The 23176-nt window shown below is 38.6% G+C and overlaps 1 protein-coding gene and 1 long non-coding RNA gene across 12 annotated transcripts in view; one reads left to right on the top strand and one right to left on the bottom strand.

Moving 5' to 3' along the window:
- FBXO38 (F-box protein 38) lies at positions 1–22785 on the bottom strand. Of its 7 annotated transcripts, none has more exons than XM_025154951.3 (23): positions 22687–22785; positions 21014–21112; positions 20216–20357; positions 19193–19326; positions 17906–18069; positions 17308–17473; positions 16801–16938; positions 16418–16555; positions 16173–16266; positions 15666–15796; positions 15175–15345; positions 14856–14998; positions 14024–14246; positions 13165–13284; positions 12548–12724; positions 10019–10738; positions 6480–6580; positions 5694–5796; positions 4499–4665; positions 3255–3400; positions 2308–2411; positions 1967–2080; positions 1–636 (listed from the first exon to the last, which is right to left on the bottom strand). In XM_025154951.3, the coding sequence occupies exons 3-23, from the start codon at positions 20341–20343 to the stop codon at positions 458–460; spliced, it is 3561 nt and encodes a 1186-aa protein (XP_025010719.2). In that variant the 5' UTR covers positions 20344–20357; positions 21014–21112; positions 22687–22785; the 3' UTR covers positions 1–457. The 7 variants fall into 7 exon arrangements, with proteins under 7 accessions (XP_025010719.2, XP_025010723.2, XP_025010720.2 ...); XM_025154955.3 differs by having other exon boundaries at positions 17906–17993; positions 19193–19310; XM_025154952.3 differs by lacking the exon at positions 21014–21112 and adding an exon at positions 18784–18838 and having other exon boundaries at positions 17906–17993.
- Positions 22232–23176, top strand: part of LOC121106734 — a 33274-nt gene continuing 32329 nt past the window's right edge. For 3 of the 5 annotated variants that reach the window (XR_006931430.1, XR_005839600.2, XR_006931429.1), the window contains exon 1: positions 22760–23176. This is a non-coding gene — a long non-coding RNA (uncharacterized LOC121106734). Of the gene's footprint in view, positions 22404–22759 lie in introns of those variants that run through there. The other 2 variants (XR_006931432.1, XR_006931431.1) reach the window with 1 other exon arrangement.

Raw genomic sequence — 23176 nt, 5'->3', positions numbered from 1 at the left:
TTGTGCTCAACAGGTTTACTCAGACTGGACTCTTAAATGCTCAAGAAAAAGGCACAGATTAAAAGAGACTCTGATGACTCTTTTGAACACGGCAAATGGGATTTTGTTTATAAGAAAAAAAAAAACTGCAATGAATTGTATGGGCTGAAAAATTCAAATATTCTTCCCTGTTCCTAATTATTGGCCTTCATTAAAATGGAACTTAAATTAAGTTGTATAAACATATGAAATAAAGTCTCAGTATTAGGAAGTTTTTTCTTTTGTTTCACCTATGTACAAACCTTAGTATACAATTTTTACTTTTCATTATACATTTACTACATACTCTTTCCAATCGGAGTGAGAGCAACTGCAAAGTACGCGTTTCAAAAAACCGTTCTGCATTCAGAATGAATCCACCTGCCTCCTCGGAGGGCAGCACCAACCAGAACTTAGGAAGTGACGACAGGGGATCCACTCAGATGTAATCATCCTCGACTGGCTCGCCGTTGACGTCGCAGTAATGGATGAAGATGGCCACCACACGCTGGAATACACCCTTCTTCATCTGGCGCAGCTCAGAGATCTCTTCTCCTATTGTTTCCATACAGATGTCTGCAGACAGCTGTCCTTTCCTCCGGGGTGCATAAATAGTAGCTGTGGAAAGCGTAAGAATAAAAACTGTAATCCTTCCTATTATGGAATTCCCGGATTTATTTTGCCTTCCCCTCCCCTCATTTAAACTTTTCAATAGCTTTAATCCTCATTTAATATACACTAAGTCTCTATGCCTGTGGGTGAAGGGAACCTGAAAGCATAACAAAGCCTTCTTCCTGAGAGTTATCTGACATGCTTTCAGGTTCCCCGTTTCATTGCTCACTTAAATGTTGTATAAACAAGAGTAATTAAGAATGAAGCAACTGCCTTTTTTATGGCTTTAACACCCTGTTTATGCTAACTACACCTTTTAAACAAATACATATCATTTTTTGACATTTCAGACTCCATACTGAACTGCAATCATAGAGTTTATGAATCAGTTTAAAAAAAATTAGAAAAATGTGTAGCCGAGACAGACTTCTTACTCATCCTCTTGAGCTTCATCCCTTTGAAATGGAGCTAGATACTTACATCTGGAATCATGGCAGTTAAGAACACTTCTAATGAAGGAAATTTCAGGCTTTTCCTAGTTAAGTAGTAAAAGAACACGTTTATCCCTGCTACCAAACAAACTTCTTATTTGCAGCCCTAGGAACTGTCCCCTGTAATATTTCACAAGACAAGCTCCTAAACAGAAAGAGGAGTTTATTTATCCTAAACTCTAACCCACATCTTCTCCGTTCCAGAGTTTTCAAGTCAAGTTCTTTCCTCATTTCTCCCAATGCTTTGTGAATCTCACTCCTCTCTCTGATGGACTTTTTTTAGCCAACCTTTACACTTCAAAAAACCAAGCCAGAAGCATTACTGCAGCTGAGGTCTGACTGCTAACATCAGCAAACTCCTGAGAACTCAAATGGCTGGATCTACACATCACAACATTAGTTTTGTGTGCATTTAAGTGCACTCACTCCAGCTAAAATATTCTCCTTCTTTGTTCTGTTACTTGTTCAAACTCTGAAACACCACTGCACAGAACTTGTTTTGCTGAGACTGCCAGCATTATTGATTCTGCCAGCTGAACACTGGTTAAGTTACTTCTTCTGGGTATGACACACTCATCATATTTTCAGGCTAAACATTAGAATGCTTTTCTGATTTGTCACAATTAGGGGTCTCCAATCTGTTCAATCCCCTCTTGCACTACTATACTCTGTCAGTCCCCCTTCTTGTCCAGCTCTCAGTACTGTTACAAGTGGTTATTTATAGTCTACAAAAGTAGTGTAAGAATTAGAAAACCAAAAAAAAATAAAAAAAGGAACACACTGTCAGATTTGAACTAAGCAACAAATTAGAAGTTCTTTAAAGTTTTCAATAAAAGACTGCTCACTTCTCTCATCATCCTCAAAGTCGTATCTGGCATAGCTGTTTGGCTCTGCTGTCCTCAGTGATCTCAACCACGGGAAGTCAGTAATCATGGAGTAAGGGGCACCATCCACAATGCCTAGAAGACAGACAGGATGAAGATACAAGGGAGATGGCATCACACCTGTAGCATCACTCCTCGATGCAGAAGCATCTTCTCAACATAAACTTCTCCACTCTGTGCTAAAGGCCCTCCACTTCCCTCACAAGAATGATTATTCGTGTCTCTTATAACGTGATGCAATCAAAGTTACTTATCTTAGCAAGAGAAAGAGCATCAACTTTCAGGTCTCTACAGACACACACCTTCTAGAGTGTAAATATCTCGTCCCCAAGGGTACTTAGTGTATTTCTTCAGGTCTTCTTCAGTTCGTGTTGCTTCAGGGAAGAACTCATATTTAATAAGCTCTCTAGAGAGATGGATGAAAAGATTACAGCCAGTATTGCTTGGAAATGTGAAGGGAGGAGGAAGAAGAACCAAATGGGAAATCTTACTACGTAACCTTTACTATAATGAGCCTGAATCCATAGAAACGCTCCTCACACAAAGACCTTCACACAAAGACAGTATGCAGTCCCTTCACTTTTGAGTAACCATGGAGAATATGTCTTGTTTAGCTCAGGAAATGAGTTAAGGTAACTTTTACATATAGCCTCTATTTGCAAGGAGCAACCCAACATAGTTGCATCTAAACAAACCTTCAAAAATACATTTATTCTTTTAACCATTTTAGTTACAAACCTGGACAACAGAAACACAGATTTAAAGTATGTGGACAAAAGCCACTGTATACAATTGCCTGCTGCTGGGAATTTCTGCTCCTCAGTAATAAAGGGAAATTGACTGTACATCATTTTCTCCAGAAACTACTATTATTTCTTGAAGCAAATCAGTCTTTTCTCTTTTAAAAAAGATGAAATTTGAAAATATTCCTCAACCACCCCTACTTCTTCAACATTAAACTGCATCACTACTGTATGGAATAGAGCTGGAGAATTCTACAGTAATTTTCATATGACCAGTTTTATTTAATCTAAGCTTTTTGTTGGATAGATCTGGACACTGAAATTATATCATTGCACCGTGTAGAAGTCAAACTTCACTAGCCAACAAAATAGGGTGTTTTTTTTATTTTTGTTTTTATTTTTTATTTTAAATGTTGCAACTGAATACTAGAAGTCTACAGCTAACTGTAGCTTTGAATCAGGACTGAATATATTTTCCGTGAAGCTACTGAAGGGCAAGTACTTACTGGTTAATGTTTGCTATGGTGTCCATCCAGCTCCGAATGCGCACCTTGTTTCGGACATTAGGTGGGTTACTGAACTCATGAATTATGCAAATATGGTAGGGATATGGGCCACTAAATATCTTTTGCTCAAGAGTCAGTGTGTCGACCTGTGAAAGGAGGCAAATAAAGACTTATAACCAAGAGAAACAAAGGAATGTGATTTTAGAGTCAAGCGCAGACATCTATAAAATCTCCCAAATTCTAGGGGAAAACTAAATGAAATTTCAACATCATACATAATGAAGTGCATGAGTAAAACTCTCCTAGCACAGCTTTGCCAGTGACAAATTCCTAAGGAATTTGGTGGGATATGATATTTGCTGATGAGTTTTTCCAACTCCAGTGTACATGTATCCCTCACAAGACTACATAACAGTATGAGCTACGTTCACTTGCTCAGAACTGTCTTTGATCCAGTTGTTTTCAATAGTATTACTGCTGTCCTTTAAGATCTAAGATTCAAAGAAAGCTGGCTTTGATACCAAATCAGCCTGCCCTTGTTGGTCAGGAAAACTGACCCAGAAACTTACATTACTTTGCATGAGAAGAAGGAGCATCACTGTATAACACAGAACGTTCTAGCTTGAGTGCAAGTCAAAAAATAGTCTGGATTCTAAATCAAGCTCTCTTATTTGCTTGTCAAAATGACCTCAACAAATCAATCATGCCAGTGCTTAGATCTCCCATAAGTAATCTGAGGGAGAAAAAGATGGCTGCCAGTACCAAAAATTTATTCTAACATTGTTCAGTACCAAGAGAGGATGCAGCTGTTAGCTTTACAGCAGTATTCAAAACACTAATTGCTGTTACTCAGTCTAACAGGACATCAGTAAAAGATTTCAGATACATACACCTATGTCATGCTTCTGCTTATATGTAACTACAAGCTGTGTTAGTAGCATCTAGGTTCTTAAAGTTACCTTTAGTTATTCAGTTGGGAATTAATTCAATGCATCATGATTTTTTTAATATCTTGTAATGCAATGACTATTGGAGATATTAACATTAAGTCTTAAAATTCAGTATCATCCAAGTTCCAGAATCTGCAATAAAAGCCTTGATGGGACAGTTTTAATAAACAAGTTATTGTAACATTCACATTTCTTTTATTAACTGCAGAACAAATGAAGCCAAGAGAAGTGAAAGAATACAGGCAAAGAGCTTCAGCTCTGTTTGTGATTAAAAAAGAGAAATTGGTTGTATACCTGCTGCATTGGACGGAGATAAATGATACGGTTTCTTTCTGGTGGCATCCTGAGGATCTGATCTAGGACCTGATCCATGTTTAACTTCTTGCACTGGGCATAGTCAAACCGATTCACAACTGGTGCATTTTCTACTTTTAAGTGTTTCAATACCCGGCACCTTGTAGCTATAAACAAGCAAATAAAATTAATAAAAGAATCAAAAGAAGACAAGAAATAAACTACTGAAAAGGCTTTCTCCTTTCTGAGATCTTCAAAGCAGACTGTTTCAAAAGAAGGCAAACAAATAATGTAAGTAACAGTTACTGAAGTAATTTGGATATCTGGCAATTTAAGTATATTGAAGAAATACAGCATCTGTTAATTTCTTCCACATTCCGATCAAACCTTAATAAAAGGCCATGTCAAATTTTAGCTAATGACAGCCTTTCCCCCTTCTTTGTTTCTTTTTAAAAAGCCTCCTGAAACTTTCTGTGTATCCCCACAATTGAAATCCAACGACTTATAAATCAGATTCAATACACAGTATTGCAAGGTAAAAGAAAGCTATTTCCTTTCTAGTAATCATGCTCACGTCATCAAAATTTAGTTAAAAATTAATTTATGTTTTAAGAAGTATTCTGAAATAAATGATGAAATAATTTCCTCCGTCTCTGTTAAACAAAGATACTTCACCTCAGAAGAAAACATGTTGCTAGTGTCCATGTTAGGGGAAACAACAAATGACACAACGCTTCACTACAGGACTAGTCATACAACCTGGAATGTGAATCTAATGCATCTTAAGTGCCATAATTTAGAACAGATTTTTATCATGTCATGAAGGAAGACATCATCATGTCAGCTAACTAATATGTGGAATCAGGAAGAAATGACAGAAACAACAAGGTGCTTTAAAACTCATTTCATCAGCTTCCAATTGTTGTGTTATCTCTCTCTTCAACAAATATCTCCATCTTCGTAACTGTCATATAATTTCAACTGTTGATTTTCTGATATCAATCTTTATTAAATCTGTTACAGTTTGTAAGGAAAAAGACATTCAAGCTGAGAAACAGTAATTCTAAATATCAGTTTGATTTGTGGCAAAGGAGCTAATAAATGGAAAACAAGCAATGGATTAACTTCCTTCAGAAATTTTACTTCCTTCTAATGATCCTAGATGGAGGAGATAGGCATAACATTAGCTACACACCGTGTATGAACATCATTTTGGGGCAGTCCTTCAGTACCAAATCTGTTATTCCACAATTGGTCAAAGTGATTCCAACAAGATTTTTGGATTTCAAAGTCAGTACCTGGTGAAAACAAACAAATAAATCCATGACAGGGTAAAAACAGATAAAATAAGCTGCTACTGCCAGATACACAAAGATACTGAATGGATACTAATCAATACGTTACAACTTGGGTTCACAGGCATTTGAGATGACTAGACACCTAATGGCAAGCAGCAAAAAAGAATTCCTGCTGATCAGCAACATCACAAAATGCAAAACAATAATTTCACAGGATCAATAAAGATTCTCATCAGAAAACACAGTTTCTATCAGAAAATCTACAATCTATCAGTTATTTACACAGCAAGAAAACCCCCAGCTTGCAACATTACAACTGAGCTGGTATTTTTAGAGTTAATTACATATACCATGTTTCTTTTAACAACAGTAGCCTATGCTGTCATTTCAAAAACAAAGTGCCAGAGAACAAAATTTCCCCTTGCACATCATGGACAGTACAGGAAGGCAGGACTTTATGCAGCACTGTAGCTGTGAGGGTCTGACAAGCTTCAGTTTTAGCTTTAGCATTTACTTTGCTCTTCTCAAGCCAGCCCAAGTATCACTGCACTCAAGACAGAACCTTCCTATATACAGACAGAGAACAACATCTAGCCCTAAGAGGAAGACAAATCTATGTTACTGTATCGTTGTTCGTGAGCACCCCGGCTGATAAACTTGTAGCAAGAGGAAAACCATCTTACTTGAACATGATCATCCTCAATAACTGGGTCACTTGTGCTTGTGGACTTGTCCGCAGTCCTTTTCCGCTTCGTGGTTTGCCGTGGCCTTGGCTTGGTCACTTCTGAAAACAGAGAAGCAGAACAGTTTTCCTCTGTTTACATATCAAGAGAACAACAGAAGCATTTCCTAGGTGAAAATATCCACCATTAAGAACACCTACTTTTTAATATACAGGTAGATAAAAATACCTGTCTGTCTTGAAAAAAACCGTATCTTTTCACCAAAACGTTTCCAGTACTTGAAGGGAGCATATAAGCAGGAGGGGGAATGACTGTTTACATGGGTTGATAGCAATAGGACAATGGGGAATGGTTTTAAACTAAGACAGGGGAGATTTAGGTTAGATGTTAGGAGGAAGTTTTTCACACAGAGGGTGGGGACACACTGGAACAGGTTGCCCAAGGAGGTTGTGGCTGTCCCATCCGTGGAGGCATTCAAGGCCAGGCTGGATGTGGCTCTGGGCAGCCTGGTCTGGTGGTTGGTGACCCTGCACATAGCAGGGGGGTTGAAACTATATGAACACTGTGGTCCTTTTCAACCCAGGTCGTTCTGTGATTCTATGGAACAGACTTTCAAGTTTGTTGCTCTGAATCATTTGCGTAGAATAACCTGGGGACTGGAGCAGGTAAAGGTGCTATTTACAGATGAAAACACAGGGATGTTGAACCTAAAAAACTGTCCAAAATCAGGGACAACGAGCCAAGAAAAGATGACAGTTTGTTAACTTGGTTCTCTGCAGCAAACAGAATGCTCTTAACAAATCCAAGAAACAAAATACCTTTACTGTTTTAAATAGTAGAAATAACCTAAAACCTGAAAGTCTGTTCTTTATAACTGTCATTGAGTTTTTCCTGACATTGCTAACAATGCCTATGTATAAAATACTCTAAGGTCCCCAAACTGCTTCTTACTCTATTAAATGCATCAGTTGTATCAAACTCCTTCTTGATTTAAAAGATAAAGCTTTGAGAAGAATAGATCACCACACTTATTTCCTACATCAAGAGAAAAAAAAACAAACATGCCCTAGAATTAATTTTTTATGATTAACAGATCAAAAGTATCAATTATTTTACTAAAGTGAATCATCCTTTAACTTTTTTTTTTTTGTAAAACATATGGCATGTTTACAAAGATTTATAATCAAGATAAATATGCAAAGTTTTAGACACAAAATACTACAATAGTATTTTGTGTCTAAAACTCTATATCATTATTAACAGAAAGAGATCATTTTTAATGTATGTAACATCATCAACTTCCAATACATGAGAACTATGAATGACAAGTGATATTCAGTGGGCTTACGAGCTGCAGAATTTGGCCTTAATCCTTTAGGGGATCCAGAGGCTGAAAGATCTGATGTTAAGAAGTTTATGAATGAATGATCATGAAGAATGAACAATCATTCCCGTGTTTTGGTTGGGGGTTGCTTGATTTGCTTTTGTTGCTTGTTACTTTTTAACAGTTCCCAGAGTATTTACAGACAGTAAATATTTCACCATCTACAACATAGGAAAAGCTCTCCAATTCTGTGTTCAATTGCTCAAGATACAGCCCATGGCCTTACAGAAGTTTCAACATAACATTTTTAACTCATAAAAAGCTTGCTTCGCTATGAATGAGAACTAGCACATGTCAAAACGAAAAGATTTATTACAGGAAAAGCTGTGGCTTGCATTTTTACTGAGGTAAAAGTCACAATTACGCACCATATTTCAGCCAGCGGTCATTACTGGTCATAATGCTTTCTAAATTTCACTATTTTTGATGTTCAACTCATTCCATTGTTTAAGGAATTAAAAAGGAAAAAAAGGAAAAAGGAAAAAAAGGAAAAAGGAAAAAAAAGGAAAAAGGAAAAAAAAGGAAAAAGGAAAAAAAAGGAAAAAGGAAAAAAAGGAAAAAGGAAAAAAAAGGAAAAAGGAAAAAAAAGGAAAAAGGAAAAAAAAGGAAAAAGGAAAAAAAAGGAAAAAGGAAAAAAAGGAAAAAGGAAAAAAAGGAAAAAGAAAAAAAGGAAAAAGAAAAAAAGGAAAAAGAAAAAAAGGAAAAAGAAAAAAAGGAAAAAGAAAAAAAGGAAAAAGAAAAAAAGGAAAAAGAAAAAAAAGGAAAAAGGAAAAAAAGGAAAAAGGAAAAAAGGAAAAAGAAAAAAAAGGAAAAAGGAAAAAAGGAAAAAGAAAAAAAAGGAAAAAGGAAAAAAAAGAAAACTTTCTGTTATCAAATACAGGTTTGTTACAGAATCTGAAAATCAGTTTCATTTATGCCAGAATAGTGTAAAGCAGTCACTTTTACAGCACGTTTCTAGGTTATCTATAGAAAAACAATTCAAACTCTATAGCAAAATAATATTATGATCTGACTGACTTATGAAGATAGAGAGGAATTATTTTCTTCTAATTTCTGTAGATTAATATTTAGTCATAATGGAGCAAGGCAGAAAAAACATTAAATGTAAAAATAAGATCACTTCTTCTATCTGAGATGCAGTCTATCATGGAACAATTTCCTACATGAAATGGTTTCATTAACACTTGGGAACACTAAGATAAATTGGAAAGACGTAAGGACTTACTGTGTTTGAATTATTCCACGTTAACAGAGATATGAATCTGCAATCAATCCTTTCTACCTCCATCATAAACACACATACAGTCCTGGAACCAGCACACTTCATTTCTCAGTTTCATTTTCATTGCCAAGTATTCTCAGCAAAGAATGCTAGGTATATGAGGTAATTACAAACTCTGCTATGCCAAACTAGGATGATTATTTTGGCAAGCAAGTAAATTCAGAAGAAATAGCAAGTTCACCTCTTGCATTTATTCTTTTTTCCCCAACATTTCCAACTTCATTTCAGCCCCTCCAGACTTTTTTGCTGTTGTTTTATTCATATGCTTGATATTATGTGAAAAGTGAACTAATTTAATAAAAAGACAGTTTTCAACATGTTTGATTGTCATGCCTTATACACTTGGAAATGAAGTCCAACATGCAGGTGCACAAGCTTGTGCAGCATTACATCTCAATCCTAATCACGGCTTTTGTTATTGCTTGATAAAGTATCAGTTATTATCTTTTGCTTTCTTTCTGAGATCTGACCGTACCTGCTGTCTTCTTCCTTTTAAAGGGAGAATTTTAATAGAGGAGGCAGTCATATGTTTCAGTGAATGACAGCCTTCACAGGAAGAGAGATGCTGTCAAAAGAAGTTTCATTTGGTTTTCAAATGAGTAAATCGAACACTGATTTGTAGGTATGGATAACATACAGAAATACTTGCATGGAGAAAAAAAGTCAGTGACATTCTTTAAAGAGGTACTTGTTATTTTACCTAGCTAAGGCAGTGAAGTCAGTTGTTCTGAACCTCTGAAAATCACCTGAAGTCATTATTCAGTATGTTTCATGCTTAACTTCAGTATTACCTGTGAGTGTTGCTCTTGTTCAGCACTTTCTCATGGCAGCACAGTAGTTTACTCAGAAATGAACATTGTGTATAGGCCATACCTGACTCTGACACCAGGGGGACGTGTGACAGCTTGCTTCTAGCTCTCGTCAGCGGCCGGCGAGGATATTCTTCTTTATACTGCATCTCACAGCTTCTCTGCTGTGAGCTCATGCTCTCCTCCCCACTGGCAGGCCCACAGGCACTCCCACTAGTCCTCTCACCACTTGCCTCTCGGGGAGACCCACAGTTCGGCAGAGTCCTAAGTGCAAAATCTGACCCAGTGCTGCTCCGTCCATTCCTGCAGGCACCACTCGTGGATGGGCATTCCCCATCACAACACCCACTAGTCCTCCGCTGTGTGTCCTGTGGCTTGTAGCAGGAACACCTGGAACAAACAGAGGTTTCCTCAGTCTCTCTCTCACTTGAACCTTCACTTTTACAAGGTGAGCAGACACATTGCCTGGATTCATCTGCAGCTGTTAGGCTGGTGCCAGCACAGTGGCTACTAGCTGTCTGTGCACAGTCAGGGCTAGAAGAAATAGCACTGCAGGAACTGGATGATCCTGTTGATCCTGTTGCATTACCACAACTCGGGTAAGAATCTTTGCCTTTGTTCCTTTCAGGCATGTCACTTGCTGCTTTCATGTCTGCTTTAATCTGCTCACTTGTAACTTGACAACCTTTCTCACAGCTGCTTTCCTCCATATGGAACTGCTTTGCCTGGCCCACTTGGCTGGCACTGCATCTCTTCCGCAGGGGTGTCTTGCCTTTACCGCTCACTGCAAGTTAAGTATCAGAAATCAATGAGACAACCAAATACACAGTTCAAATAAATACCGAGTGCTACCCTTTTAGGCTTCTTAGAACAGAATGTAGCCTAGAGGACAATAACAAATCCTGTCACGACCATTATGCTATCCACAACTCCTTCAGCTGTTATGTGAATTAACAGTAATTTGAGCAGTTGTTCAGTCTCTATAAAGTCTTTCAGCTATTTTTTGTAGTGGTGTGCTGGTGGGTTTGTCAGTAAATATGATACATATTTGCCAGAAAGGTTAATGTTTGACAAATCAGCTAACCAGTTAGCTAAAAAGGCCTAACCACAAAAACATGAAAAAAAAAACACTGTAATTATAAGTTTCTGTTTTCTTAAATATGATGAATAAATCTGAGGAATTAAATAATGACATAGATGTGACAAAAGCTTATGTTTTCAACAGCTATTCTCAGGTCCCCTCCTGGGCATGAAACACAATGTAGCTAGGTACTAGGTATTTCAGTTTACAGATGAACAAAGAAACACAGTGAATAGAAAAATCACAAGGAGAACCTAAAAATCTACTAACTTATTTCTCTCAGCTAATTACACTAAACTAAGCCCTCCAGAATGTTACTGGCTCTACAAAAGCTCAAGCCAATTGTCTCTAAATGTTTATTGTTTGCTACTACAGGTTGTTTCAACTCCCCAAAGGGAACTGACATCTACATTGTAACTATAGCCCTCTACAGGCCTCATGGAAATGTACTAAAAGGACAACAGAGATTAGGTGTAGGGAGTATGATGGTTACAAGAAGATACTTGTTTCACTGCAGCTTTGATTCTTCCTAGGCCTTGCAGAAATTGCAGAATTGCAATTGCAGAAATGAAATCAGTATCAGACCAGTACATTTCTCAGTCTTTCACAATACAGGACTTTTATGCTAATTGCTTAGCTAAAAACTCACCAAGACTTAATGCCACATACACCTCAACTGTCAATTACTTATAATTTGACTTTGACTTCCTCCTTTCTTGCGTACATATGAAACCACTTCACTTAGAATAAAAACTACAGGAAATACTAAGTCATCTGCACTGCTAGAAAGACAGCATGTCACACAGTATCAGACACAGGACTCAGAATTACTGCCACAGCTGTGCATATTATAGCTGTAAATTCTGCAAGAGAGGGAATGCCCTTTTCTGCATCTCTCTATAGTTGCCATACTACCACGAAGTTCTTGGCCTCTAACTCTTAATAATACATATGCTAATAATAAATATATGTATACATATATATACACACATACAGTAATCATGAGCACTGTTGAGAAGTGGTGAACACACAGAGTACTGAACACAACCCCGAGAATTCTAACCCTCCTATCATAGTAAAATTGACCTGGAAGCGCCCCTACCCTCCAGGACAATTCCACAGGTCCTGTATGAACCAAAAGATGGCCACAATTGTCTTTTTTTTTTTTTAAACCAGCAGCAATGCTTTGGCAGGTGAATCATAAATACAAAAGAACTGCAAATTTAGCTTCACAGACATGGTGAATTATGCACACTTGCAAATAAAGAGAGACAGCTTTCTGCTTGAAGAGCAGTGCATCACCATTACTTCTGATTTGTATCTGTACAGCAACAACATGATCAGAGCTCAGAGAGAGATGTCTGTGCATCTCCATTCTTTACTAAGGAAGAAAAGAGGAGGAGGCATACAAACAGGTATGTCTTTTGCAAAGCTGTAAACAAGACTGAAAGACTGAAGCTTAAGAACAAATTTTACATAACATTGTTCTGCCTCCACCCAGCTGTTCCACACCTGAAGGTTCTTTAGTTTCCACTGCATCTCTGGTTTTCTCTTCTCCATCTGAGTAATTCTGTGCAATGCTGTTAGTGATGCAGGCTCTTGTTCCCATGTTTTCTTCCTCATCCTCACTGTCTGAATCATGTACAGTAATAGGTGCTGCTTTTACAACAGGTTGAATGCCACTCGGTCCTGAAAACAGAAGAACCATAACAGTTCAAGTAAAAATAAGAGAAGAGTGGATTAAAAGTCTGAAGAACTTTTAGAAAAAAGTTGAAAAACTTGAAAAAAGTTACAAGAGATGAATTTAGTTCAATTTAGCCACCTCATTCAACTTCACCACTCATTCTGTGGCTCCATCATTAAAAGAAGCATGAATTATCAACCTTGAGTATAAATGTATGTTATTAGTTCGCTAATAACAAAGGCAGAAGAAAATTGGAAATTGTAATACAGACATTAAAACAGACTAAATTTCTTCACAGACAGAGGTAAGCTGTACTAGCAACATAAGTTCAAATGCACCAGATATTTCACCTGGAAAAAAAAATTATAAACAAACTTACACTGAAGTACTTAACACCTTGAGGAGGTGATAACAAAAGGTAATTTCTTTCCAAAAGCATAGTTACCTGCCTGCTCTTCATCAACCTCCATAGGAACGACAGCCTGGCTGTGAGCAGGGACATCATTGTGGCCCTGTCCAGCAGCTATCCCTTCTTCTGGTGCCACCTCCTCCATCTCATTTAGTGCTGAGAAGATTGAGATATGGTTAAAAGAAGGAAATATAAGTAACAAAACCCATGCAGAGGAATTCAATCAACACCCAGCGAGTCAGTCACCAAGAAATAAGTAACAATTGCCTTGAATCCTTCACAGAGTCTCAAGGTTGCAATACTGAAGTCCTGTAAAGACCTGTTCTAATTAAAAGAGGCCACAGTGACTTGTTCTACATTTTCTAGCTAAAGCCCTAGTCTTTTTTCTTTTTTTCCTGAGTTTTTTGAGTTTTTGGTGTTTATTTCTCCCAATTTTTCCACTTTTCAAAAGTCTTCTTCCATTGCAGTGAGTAGTATAATCAAAATTTACATCTTTATGCCTTGAAATGACATCTGTCTTCATTGGTAAAGCTTAAAAATATACTATCTGACACTGTGAGACAGTCCCAAGCCCTGACCAGACAAGCCTAGAAAACACCTCACACCTCCACAGATGAGTATCACACTGAAGTTTTACACTGCTAACATCAGTACTGCCTCAAGCCATTGATTTTTTAATGTCCCTGCATCAGCTACTAGACACAACAGAGAGACAGCTTTTATCACAGATGTATCAGAGACATGCAGACAGCATCAAGAAAAAGTTAAAAAATGAAAGTTACACACCAAGAAACCTAAGAGTTTTCAACATATACTATATGTTCTCTATGACTGTGGGTAAGTAGCAATACAAGCATATTGACTGCCAATAAGGTTCACAAAGACCAGAGATTACCCTCAGCTGCAATCTGCTGCCCTTCAGCTTGCCCATCCTGCCGCAGCTCATTCTCCTCATTTTGGTCATTTGGATGTTGATGATTGTTGTGGTGGATGTTGGGATTGTTGTTATTTTGGTGATTATTGTTGTTGTCATTGTCATTGTTAGAGTTCTGATTGCTGACTAGGGCAGACGAGACACCAATTCCCGTGCCTGCACTTAAGCCCACACGAGCACAGCCCTAAAAGCAAAGAACATCTCTAAAGCTTTGAAAATGCTGACAGATTACCTCTGTAATGTACCCTACTGCTAAGGAAAAAAGCATTCTGTCAGTATAAAACAGAGAGACCAATATCCACATGAAGAGCTAAGAAATTGTTCCTAATATTTCCTTATGCTATACACTGCAAAGGTCTATCATAAGTTTGGCAATCCAGAAAATCTTCCTTGCTCTGTTAAGACTCCTAATGAAAGGAAACTCCATAAACAATATAATCTTACCTTACTGAAATATGTCATACGCTATTAGATGATTTTACATCAATATGAAGAGCAGTCTATAAAGTCTTCCTGGAACACAATAGCCTCAAGATAGAACTAATGATCAAGGATCACGTTTTCTGGTCATATGTTCATACGGTATCATAAATGTCACTGTTTTCTCTGCAAAAACAGCATCATTCTCCCTAATGAAGTATGATAACAGCAACTGCAAACCTAAGTAATTTGTTCACCAATCTATTCAATTTAATTACTAAAAGTTTTAGAAGCATGCATAACTGCTAGAGTTCACTGTATTTCAAATGAGCAGGCAAAAACAAAAAGCAAATTAATTCCTCAAAATACATACCTTAGGAGGTTCACGGAACATCTGGTCCAGAGAAATAAATTCTAAGCTTGGCAATAACTCAATGAACTGACTAAACGAATCTAGCTTTATCGCGTGGCATCGCACCAATGTGAGGTCTACCAATCGGGTCCATCTTGAATGATCTGCAGAAGAGAAGAGATCTATTTCCTTAAGAACTCCTATTTTTTCCATCTAATACCTAATTATTTTGTTTTTTGCTAAGAGGATTTTATTTTTTAAAAGTTAAGATTTAGCATGAATTGCTCATAATGTGAGCTACTCACACAATATTGCTAAAATTTCAGAAAGTGTGCAATACCTGTGATCCAATTATTTGGGTTATGTAGATGTGGACAGTTGTAAATGACCAGATACTTGATGCAAGAAAAAACCTCATTTACAGCTTTCATACCAATATCTGTAATAATTCCTGGATTTTCAACCACATCAGCCAAGCCATACTTCACCAAGTCCCCATTTGTCATTTTACCTATGGAAAAGACAGTAGAAATAGTGATAAATTTCAGAAAACTGCCTTTCATAGCATGATTTTCTAGTTCCCTATTTCAGTCCAAATTGCAAAGTGGATCAGACAATCACTTCAGTTCAATAAAGCTGAGACTTTCCTAGCTTCAATTAGCATTTCAAGAACTGAAAAAACAAACAAGCATTTTGTTGTATGAGATCAGCAGCTTCATTAAGGGTAAACTAAAATTCTTTATAGTCACTCTTAGACACTGACTGAAAATACACCAACTCTTTTAATCCTTGTATTCGTCAAATAATTTATGTATATTAAAAATGTCATACACTGTAGTAAAAACTCATCAACATATCCTAGATGAAGAGTTTCAAACTGTGGAAATTCCAGTTCAGCCATCTTCAAAGCAGAAAAAACACCATCTTTGGTCAAGGAAGGCTGGATCCGCACTTCATGCAACCTGAATGCAATCAAGAATTGTTCATATTAAGAGGCATTCTCAAACAGCTATCACAGAAACTATTCAAGAAGATGCACTCCAGTAACACAAAATAAATATTATCTCACCAATGGTAGGATTAAGAGAATATTTGTATCTTTATGACAGTATTTTGCAGTTACACAGCAGCATCAGAGTAGCAAGACGAAACAGCACAGCACTTTCCAGACACAATATGATTCAGATGCAGGAAGAACTCCAGTTACTTTAGCCAAAGAATACAAGTACTCATTCCTTAAACTTTTGAACATTGTTCTGTTTCTTCATGTTCCTGAACTTTATTACTAAAACACTTATTTTGAAAAAAGAGGAAAAAGAAAGATCTGAAGGGCCATACCTTCGTGCAGCAGTTATGATGAGGTAGCCAAGATCCACTTCAAGTGCATTCTTGCAAGCTCCCAGAACTATAGTGTGCAAATTCCTAAAACCACCTGACAAAAAAACATCCTTTCATTTCATAACACAACCTTAAGCCTTCTACACTTCTACCAGTGTTGACTTGACAAGAGAATTAACCAAATACATCTGTATTTTTTTTTTAAATCTATTTATTTAAAGTATAAGAGAAAAGAAATTTCATACCTGATCTCCAGCTATCTTCTACCACATGCTGAATAAGTCCTCCAAGAAACGGAACACGAACCAGTTCTAGATGCTCCAGATTTCGGGCAGAAGCCAGGCCCGTCACTAGGGGAACATACTTCAGAGAATTTGTGGGTCCTACACAGAACAGACCAGTGTTGGTAAAAGGTTGCTCAGGTAACAAAATTAAACATACCATATTAAATAATTCAAAGATGTCAACAGAATTACACAGCATCAAATAACAGAGAGAAATATATTCCTATACATCACCTTAAATAAAACAACTCCTGTCAGATTTCCATTTGCAGTTGGCAGCTATGCAGCTTTAACAAAATTATTAGATTTGCTATGTGCTAAAATCATAGATGAATCCCTCTTACCTGCACAATTTCTCATTACAAAAGTGCGTAAGCTGATACAAAGGAAATCTTTAAAAGGCTGTGGTTTAGTGAGTCTCACCCACTTCAAATAAAGGTGCCTCAGCATTGGGATACAAGGAATCTCAGGGACATTCACTCCTAATAATACATAAACAAAATGAAAGTTCAATTCAGGAATCACTTTTAAAAATGCGTTTTAAAGTATAAATTCCAGGATAAATCTCTTCAGATTAATACCCTGGCTTTAAAAATGAAGCATTTTCTTTGCCATGTGGCATGTGATAAAAGCTGTACACATTTTAAACACAAGTCCTTCACCTCAGTTTGTGAATACTGTTTTTTAAGAATTTACCTTCCTGCTATTATATATATATTGCAACAGATATTTCAAAAACTTCCACAAAATCATGTTTCCTCTCTTTAAAAAAAAATTACAATCTCTCAGAGCTTCAATGACTTTAAATTCACCTGTGATTAAGACAATATACATCACCATTAAGCACTCACCTACTAAGTGCAAAGTCTGAATTTTAGCTCCTATAGGAATTTTCAGCTTGTTCTCAGGAGGGATTGGAAAAGCACCATTACGATTACGAAACTTCCCTAAAATATGAACTTGTGGCATGTATGTCCAGATAGCTTCCACCAGCTCTAAATGGGAGGTCTCAACGCCCTGGAAGAAGTAAAGTAAACGCTTAAGCAACAGTAAGCATAAGCAATAACAGCAAGCAGTAAGTTTATAATATAACAATATCCTATTAGCCATGTAAATTTCTCAGTAACACACCATATATAATGCAGTGTGTCATTTTACTGGACATTTGCAGCAAAACTTATCTTTTTAAAAGCAAGAGGGATCACTGTTTAAATTCATGGCTGGACTTAGCATCACCTGTGGTTCCCAGTGGTGCAACTAAACAAAGTACTTGTAAGCACTGTTCGCTTGTGTGTATGGTCACAATTAAATGCTATGCTGTACAGCCAGATCTGAGTATAAACTCAATAAATATGAATGCAAAATCCTGTAAGCCACATTTTTTCCGTTCGGTTAACAAGGATTATCTCAGCTGTTGAAAGAATCTCTCTCTTGCATCTAACCACTCACCAACAGATTTGGACAGGCCTGCAAAGCCTCTAGAACTCCAGGAATGCTGAAAGCTTCATGGCCACGAACTCTGCGTCTTTCAAGATACCTGGGATGAAGACCATAAAGTTGTTCAATGTCTGGCATCTTCCTCAGCAGCGTTAGGAAACTGGAATCAGTGAAACCTAAGATGACAACAACAGATTTGGTATTTGTGTAACAGCAGACACCTAGCTGTAGAGGGAAAGCCAAACGTGTTGTCCTTTTCATATGGCAGTGTAAATTCTAACGTCAAAAGATGTACCCAGTGAAGCAATAGCTTGTCATCTGATTACAGATTATAGAAATTATGACCTATATGCTTCTGCCTTGAATTCTGCAGACTTGCTATGTCTCCTTCATTGTATTTGCGTAGCTACAGGGCTAACTATACTTTCTCCCGTTTCAGATGATGGACATCTGCAGACAGGCTTTGTGCCTCTATCTTTTCTGGAATCACGTTTACCAACTATACAGGGCTCAACAACACCCAACCAGATCAGTTGTCTGTATCTGTCCCTATTCAGCACAGCTCATAACTACCCCAAAAAAATGAAACATTTTTTTTAAAGCAAAGGATTAGTTTATTCTAACATAATACAACATACAAGAAGGATTTTAAACCAGTAAATTATCTGTATTTACATCTGTTTTAGGTTAGGTTTAATCATGTACTGATATCAGTCCTAATAAAGCTAACTGCAGATTCTCTAAGTTTTAGAATTCACTTATTTTTAGCTCTCACCCCTAACAAACTTCAACCAAAATCCTAATACTCACAAGGGTGACCTAAGCTGCCAAACTTATCTATTGATCTGAAGATAGCTTGACGTGTGACATCAAAACTTAATTATTCTTACATTGTAAAGTGGCGGCAGATGAGTTGCTCTCTCATTCCATTGTATTTTTTCCTGCCTGCATGCAAACAGACTCTTCTTGGATTAACCCTTGGTTTAATTCCCTTACAATAACCAGACAAACACAGATTGTACATATATACTGCTACAGAGAATCCCCATTTCTGCTACATTAACATCCAATATACATATATATACACACACACACAAACACAGATAAATTTTCCAAGTCATGAACTTGAGGAAGCCATTCAAACCTCACAATCAGACAAAAAGAATCCAAAACCTAACTCCTTTTACTGCTTTTGAAAATCCACCCTGTACACGTCAGTATAAATAACAGGACAGCACGCACAGCCAGTTTTGTTCAATATCACTTTAATGCCAGATCTTGAGTGAGTGAATTACTCACCAGTGGGCATGTATTCCCACCAACGGCCTGCACATAAATCCACAACCTTCACTACTCGTAGATAAAGAGTGACTGCTTCCTTCAGCTTCCGGGACAGGCATTCCATGCACATGATATCCTGCAAGGGAAGGTACCTTTGGGAGAGGAAAAAACACCCCTCTGTTTTATCAAATGTTAATTCCTTCAACTTTTTCCAAAATAAAGAACATCTCAAGGATGGCTACATGCATTCATACATTTCTAATATCTAATAGCATTAATTCAAACAGAATTTTCAGACAGTACTCTGTTAGAGTGTGAAATCTGGCTACAGAGGAAGACAGACCAATTTTCGATGCTAAATACAAGATATTTAAGGTACAAATCAAATACTAAAGCAGGGACATGTTTTAGCTCTCTAACTAATACTGTCAACCAAACTATTTGCCACAATAATTTTTCCACAGTTTAATCAAAGGTATTTTCAGTTTCTAGTATATACTATCATGCTTACATTGCAAATATTTTGTGGGAGCTATTGTTTTCAGAGAACTTGTCAGAAAAAAATGCTGTTTTTTCAATATAATTGGCAAGGGTGGACACCTTAGACGATGACTTATGAAGGTGAGGTAATACACTCATCCAAGTTCCCCTTTGTATGCACTGTGAAGCACATACAATTCCAAAAAAAGCCTATCAGCTACGTAACACCTGAGACACATTTCTGCATTGAAATCAGTATTTAAGCACTTGTTATCACATGCTTGTGAACAAAATTAAATCACTCTTTTTGTTGTTGTTTCTCACTTATTATACTATTCATCACATTCACAAGTTAACTTCCAGTGTGTCTAAATGAATTCTGCAACTGGAAGCCTGATCCCTCACCCTTTTAAATTCAGTTTTTATCCAGCCATTCACACATGGTACATCAGTACTTTCTGAGCAGTTTGTGACACAAGTATTAATGCAGGTAAGATTGGAAAACAGAACAGAAAACAAAAGAATAATAAAAAATAAACTGACTTCTGATAAGTTGCTCACCTAAAGATGTGGCAAAGCACTTCATGGGAGAGCTGGTTCATGTAATCTTTTGGCTCATCAGCTTTGGTAGACTCAGAACCTTCTCTGTTCACTGAGCATGGTTTCACATTTTTCCGCCTGGGACCCATATTTGCAATGATTTCTGATGAAAGGAAACGTTCACGTTATGCAAATTCAGAGCAACTGAGAGAGAAAAGGAATGAATAGAAGATACACCATCTTAAGCTTACTTTCTCAAAAGACAAACAAAAAAAAACCTATTAAAAAAAAAGTCGAATTAAGTGAAAAATAGAAAAATTCTTTCTGGAAGTTGTAGTTTGCTTGGTATACGAGGTCTCACACATGACTTCCCAAATCTATCGCTCTCACAGGGAGCGGAGGTGCAGGCACCTCATTGGTGACAGCCACAGGACCTGAGGGGACTGAATGGAGTGTCAGGTAGAGGTGACGAGGGTATTAGGAAAAGGTTCTGCCCCAGAGGGTGGTGGGCACAGGACAGGCTCCCTAGGGCTGTGGTCATGGCACTGAGCTGACAGAGTTCAAGAAGCATCTGGGCAACACTGAGAGATAAAGCTTGATTTCTGTGGGATCCAGCATGGAGCCAGGTGTTGTACTCAGTGATCATTGTGGGGCCCTTCCAACTTACGGTATTCTATGATTCTATGACCCTATGAAACCAGAAAACCCTTTTGAGGAAATTGATAAAGAGGAAAATCACCATAGATCTTATCTCTTTTGTGTGAATAAAATGTCTTCAGGGATACTTGTCAATCAAGACAAATCACAAAAGGAGATTACCAAACACCAACTAGAGATCTCCCAGTGAGACAGCACAAGGCCTCTGTCCGGCAGAAAAACAATTTTCCTTTTTAAAGAAGCCAGGCTTCAGATAAATTCCTGAAAAAAGAAGGACTATAAGAAGTGGCTGACTCCTCTGAAAGGTTACAATGCTAAACAAACTACTCAGGTAGCTTAGTTAAAGATCAAAGTGGCTGAAAAACTCAAAGACACTCAAACACACAGCAGTGTGCAGGACATCCCTTCCCTACTCCCTTCACTGAAATACAGTGTTTGTGCCTATACTGCTCAACAGCACACACTGGAACAGACTGAAATAACAACAAAGTAATTTTTATTTAAAAACATTTATTCTGAGAAATAACAAATACATAGCTGAAATAAATGTGAACTTCATATTAACACCAGAATAACTGAGTTAACATCTTATACAAACAGCAAGAGAAATGTCTTTACTACTGCTGTTTAGCTGAGGAATGCTTTCTGCTGAGTAGGGCAAAACAGCATTAACTCAGTAAACCTGTTTAACAGGTTGAAAAGCAAAATTCAGTGGATGAGAGAAAACAACTTTAAAAAGATGGATTTTGGAAGATTTATCAGAGGTGTTGCTGTTATAGTGTTCACTGTGATTTAATACACCATAGCACTTGCTTTTTATTACGTGTAAATCGCTCCTTAGCAGACAAACAAAGCCTCTCCTGGTAGTTAAAAGAAAAATTCTGTGTTCTGGACCACAAAAGATTCACATGCTGGCATAAAATCTGAAATACTGACACCTTCACTGTGATCTAATTACTGAAAAGCATGTGCTTTCATACTTTTTTTTTTTACATGCTTTTCATTAACTGCACAGCATCATAGTAAAAGATGATGGACTGTGAGGAAGATACTAACAGATAGGCATGAAAGGGAAAAGCCTAGAAAAATCCCGATTTAAAGGCAGCAAGCACAATTTTCTCTGAGGTTGGGCTGTAGCTTCACTTGGCTCCTACCGACAAGGAAAAAGAGCCTGAGTCTCTTATGCAGCAGTGTTCTGCAAAATGTATGCTACCCTAGGTCCTACTTTGCCAAGCTAAAGGTGCACATATCATACTATGCTAGCAACTCGACTCAATTTTCAAAATAATTAAAAAAATATATATAACGAAGCAAGCAAACGAGCTTGGTTCTTCCCGGCTCAGCTGCTGAGGGTCACTGTAAGCCCGAGCAGCTCCTCATTGCCTCCTTAGTCAGCTGCCCCCGGCCGGAACGACAAGGCCCACCGCGAGGGGAGCGGAACGGCCCGGGCCTGCCGGGCCCCGCAGCCGTGACCGCTGCGGAGACACCACGGAGGAGAGCTAAGCTAATAGGAGTGCTCGCTCCGCGGGGGTGCAGCTTATTTTGTGCTGAGGTATGCGGTTACGAAGGCAGATTCCCTCACTACTCTCCCGCAGCCAGCCCCAGCGCTGCCGCTTCCCCGCCCCAGCGGGCACACCCGCCCCGGGTCTCCCCGCTTTCCTCAGGGCCTGTCACGCCGCGAGGGTCCCCACCGGCCCCAGACAACAGCAAAAGGGGACAGAAGCGCCGCGCCAGGCCCGGCCTACCAAGGGGCCGCGCAGCGGGCGGACGGCTGCAGCTGACGGACCCCGCCATCCCTCAGCCCGGCCCGCGGCCCGCGGCCCGCCGCCCCTTACCTGCCCCTCAGCGCCGCCCTGTTATTGTGGCCGCGGGGGTGGGTTAACCCCGGCAGGCGCTTCCTGCGCGGTCCCTTCCGCCAGCGCCGCCGCGCTTCCGGTCCCTCTTCCGGTCTGGGCGGAGAGCGGCGACCCTCGTCCCGCCCCGCCGCCATCTTTCCGTGGCGGCGAGGAGGTGGAGCTTTGCTGCCGCCATCTTGGATGCGTCCACACGTGTGTCGCACATCACGGCCCATCGTATGTCGCACGGCGGGCGCCATATTGGTGGTGGCTGATGAGCGGCAGCGGTCTGCTCCTCCCTCCTCATACGGTACAGGGACCTAAATTGTGTAGTTCCAAAGAGACGGAACAGAGGAAAACCTGGAACATTCGGTGCAGAGAGCTGGCATGACAACAGCAAGCAAAAACGTGTAGTAGTGCATGTGAGGTGGTGCAGATTAAAACAGCCCACAGGCCACACAGTGCCAGTGCCTGCTGAGAGGAAAAGAAG

Source organism: Gallus gallus, chromosome 13, assembly GCF_016699485.2.
Source record: "Gallus gallus isolate bGalGal1 chromosome 13, bGalGal1.mat.broiler.GRCg7b, whole genome shotgun sequence".
In the NCBI taxonomy this organism is placed as follows: Eukaryota; Metazoa; Chordata; class Aves; order Galliformes; family Phasianidae; genus Gallus; species Gallus gallus.
Note: the sequence above shows the minus strand (reverse complement) of the source record. Positions and strands in the feature narration are given on the sequence as shown.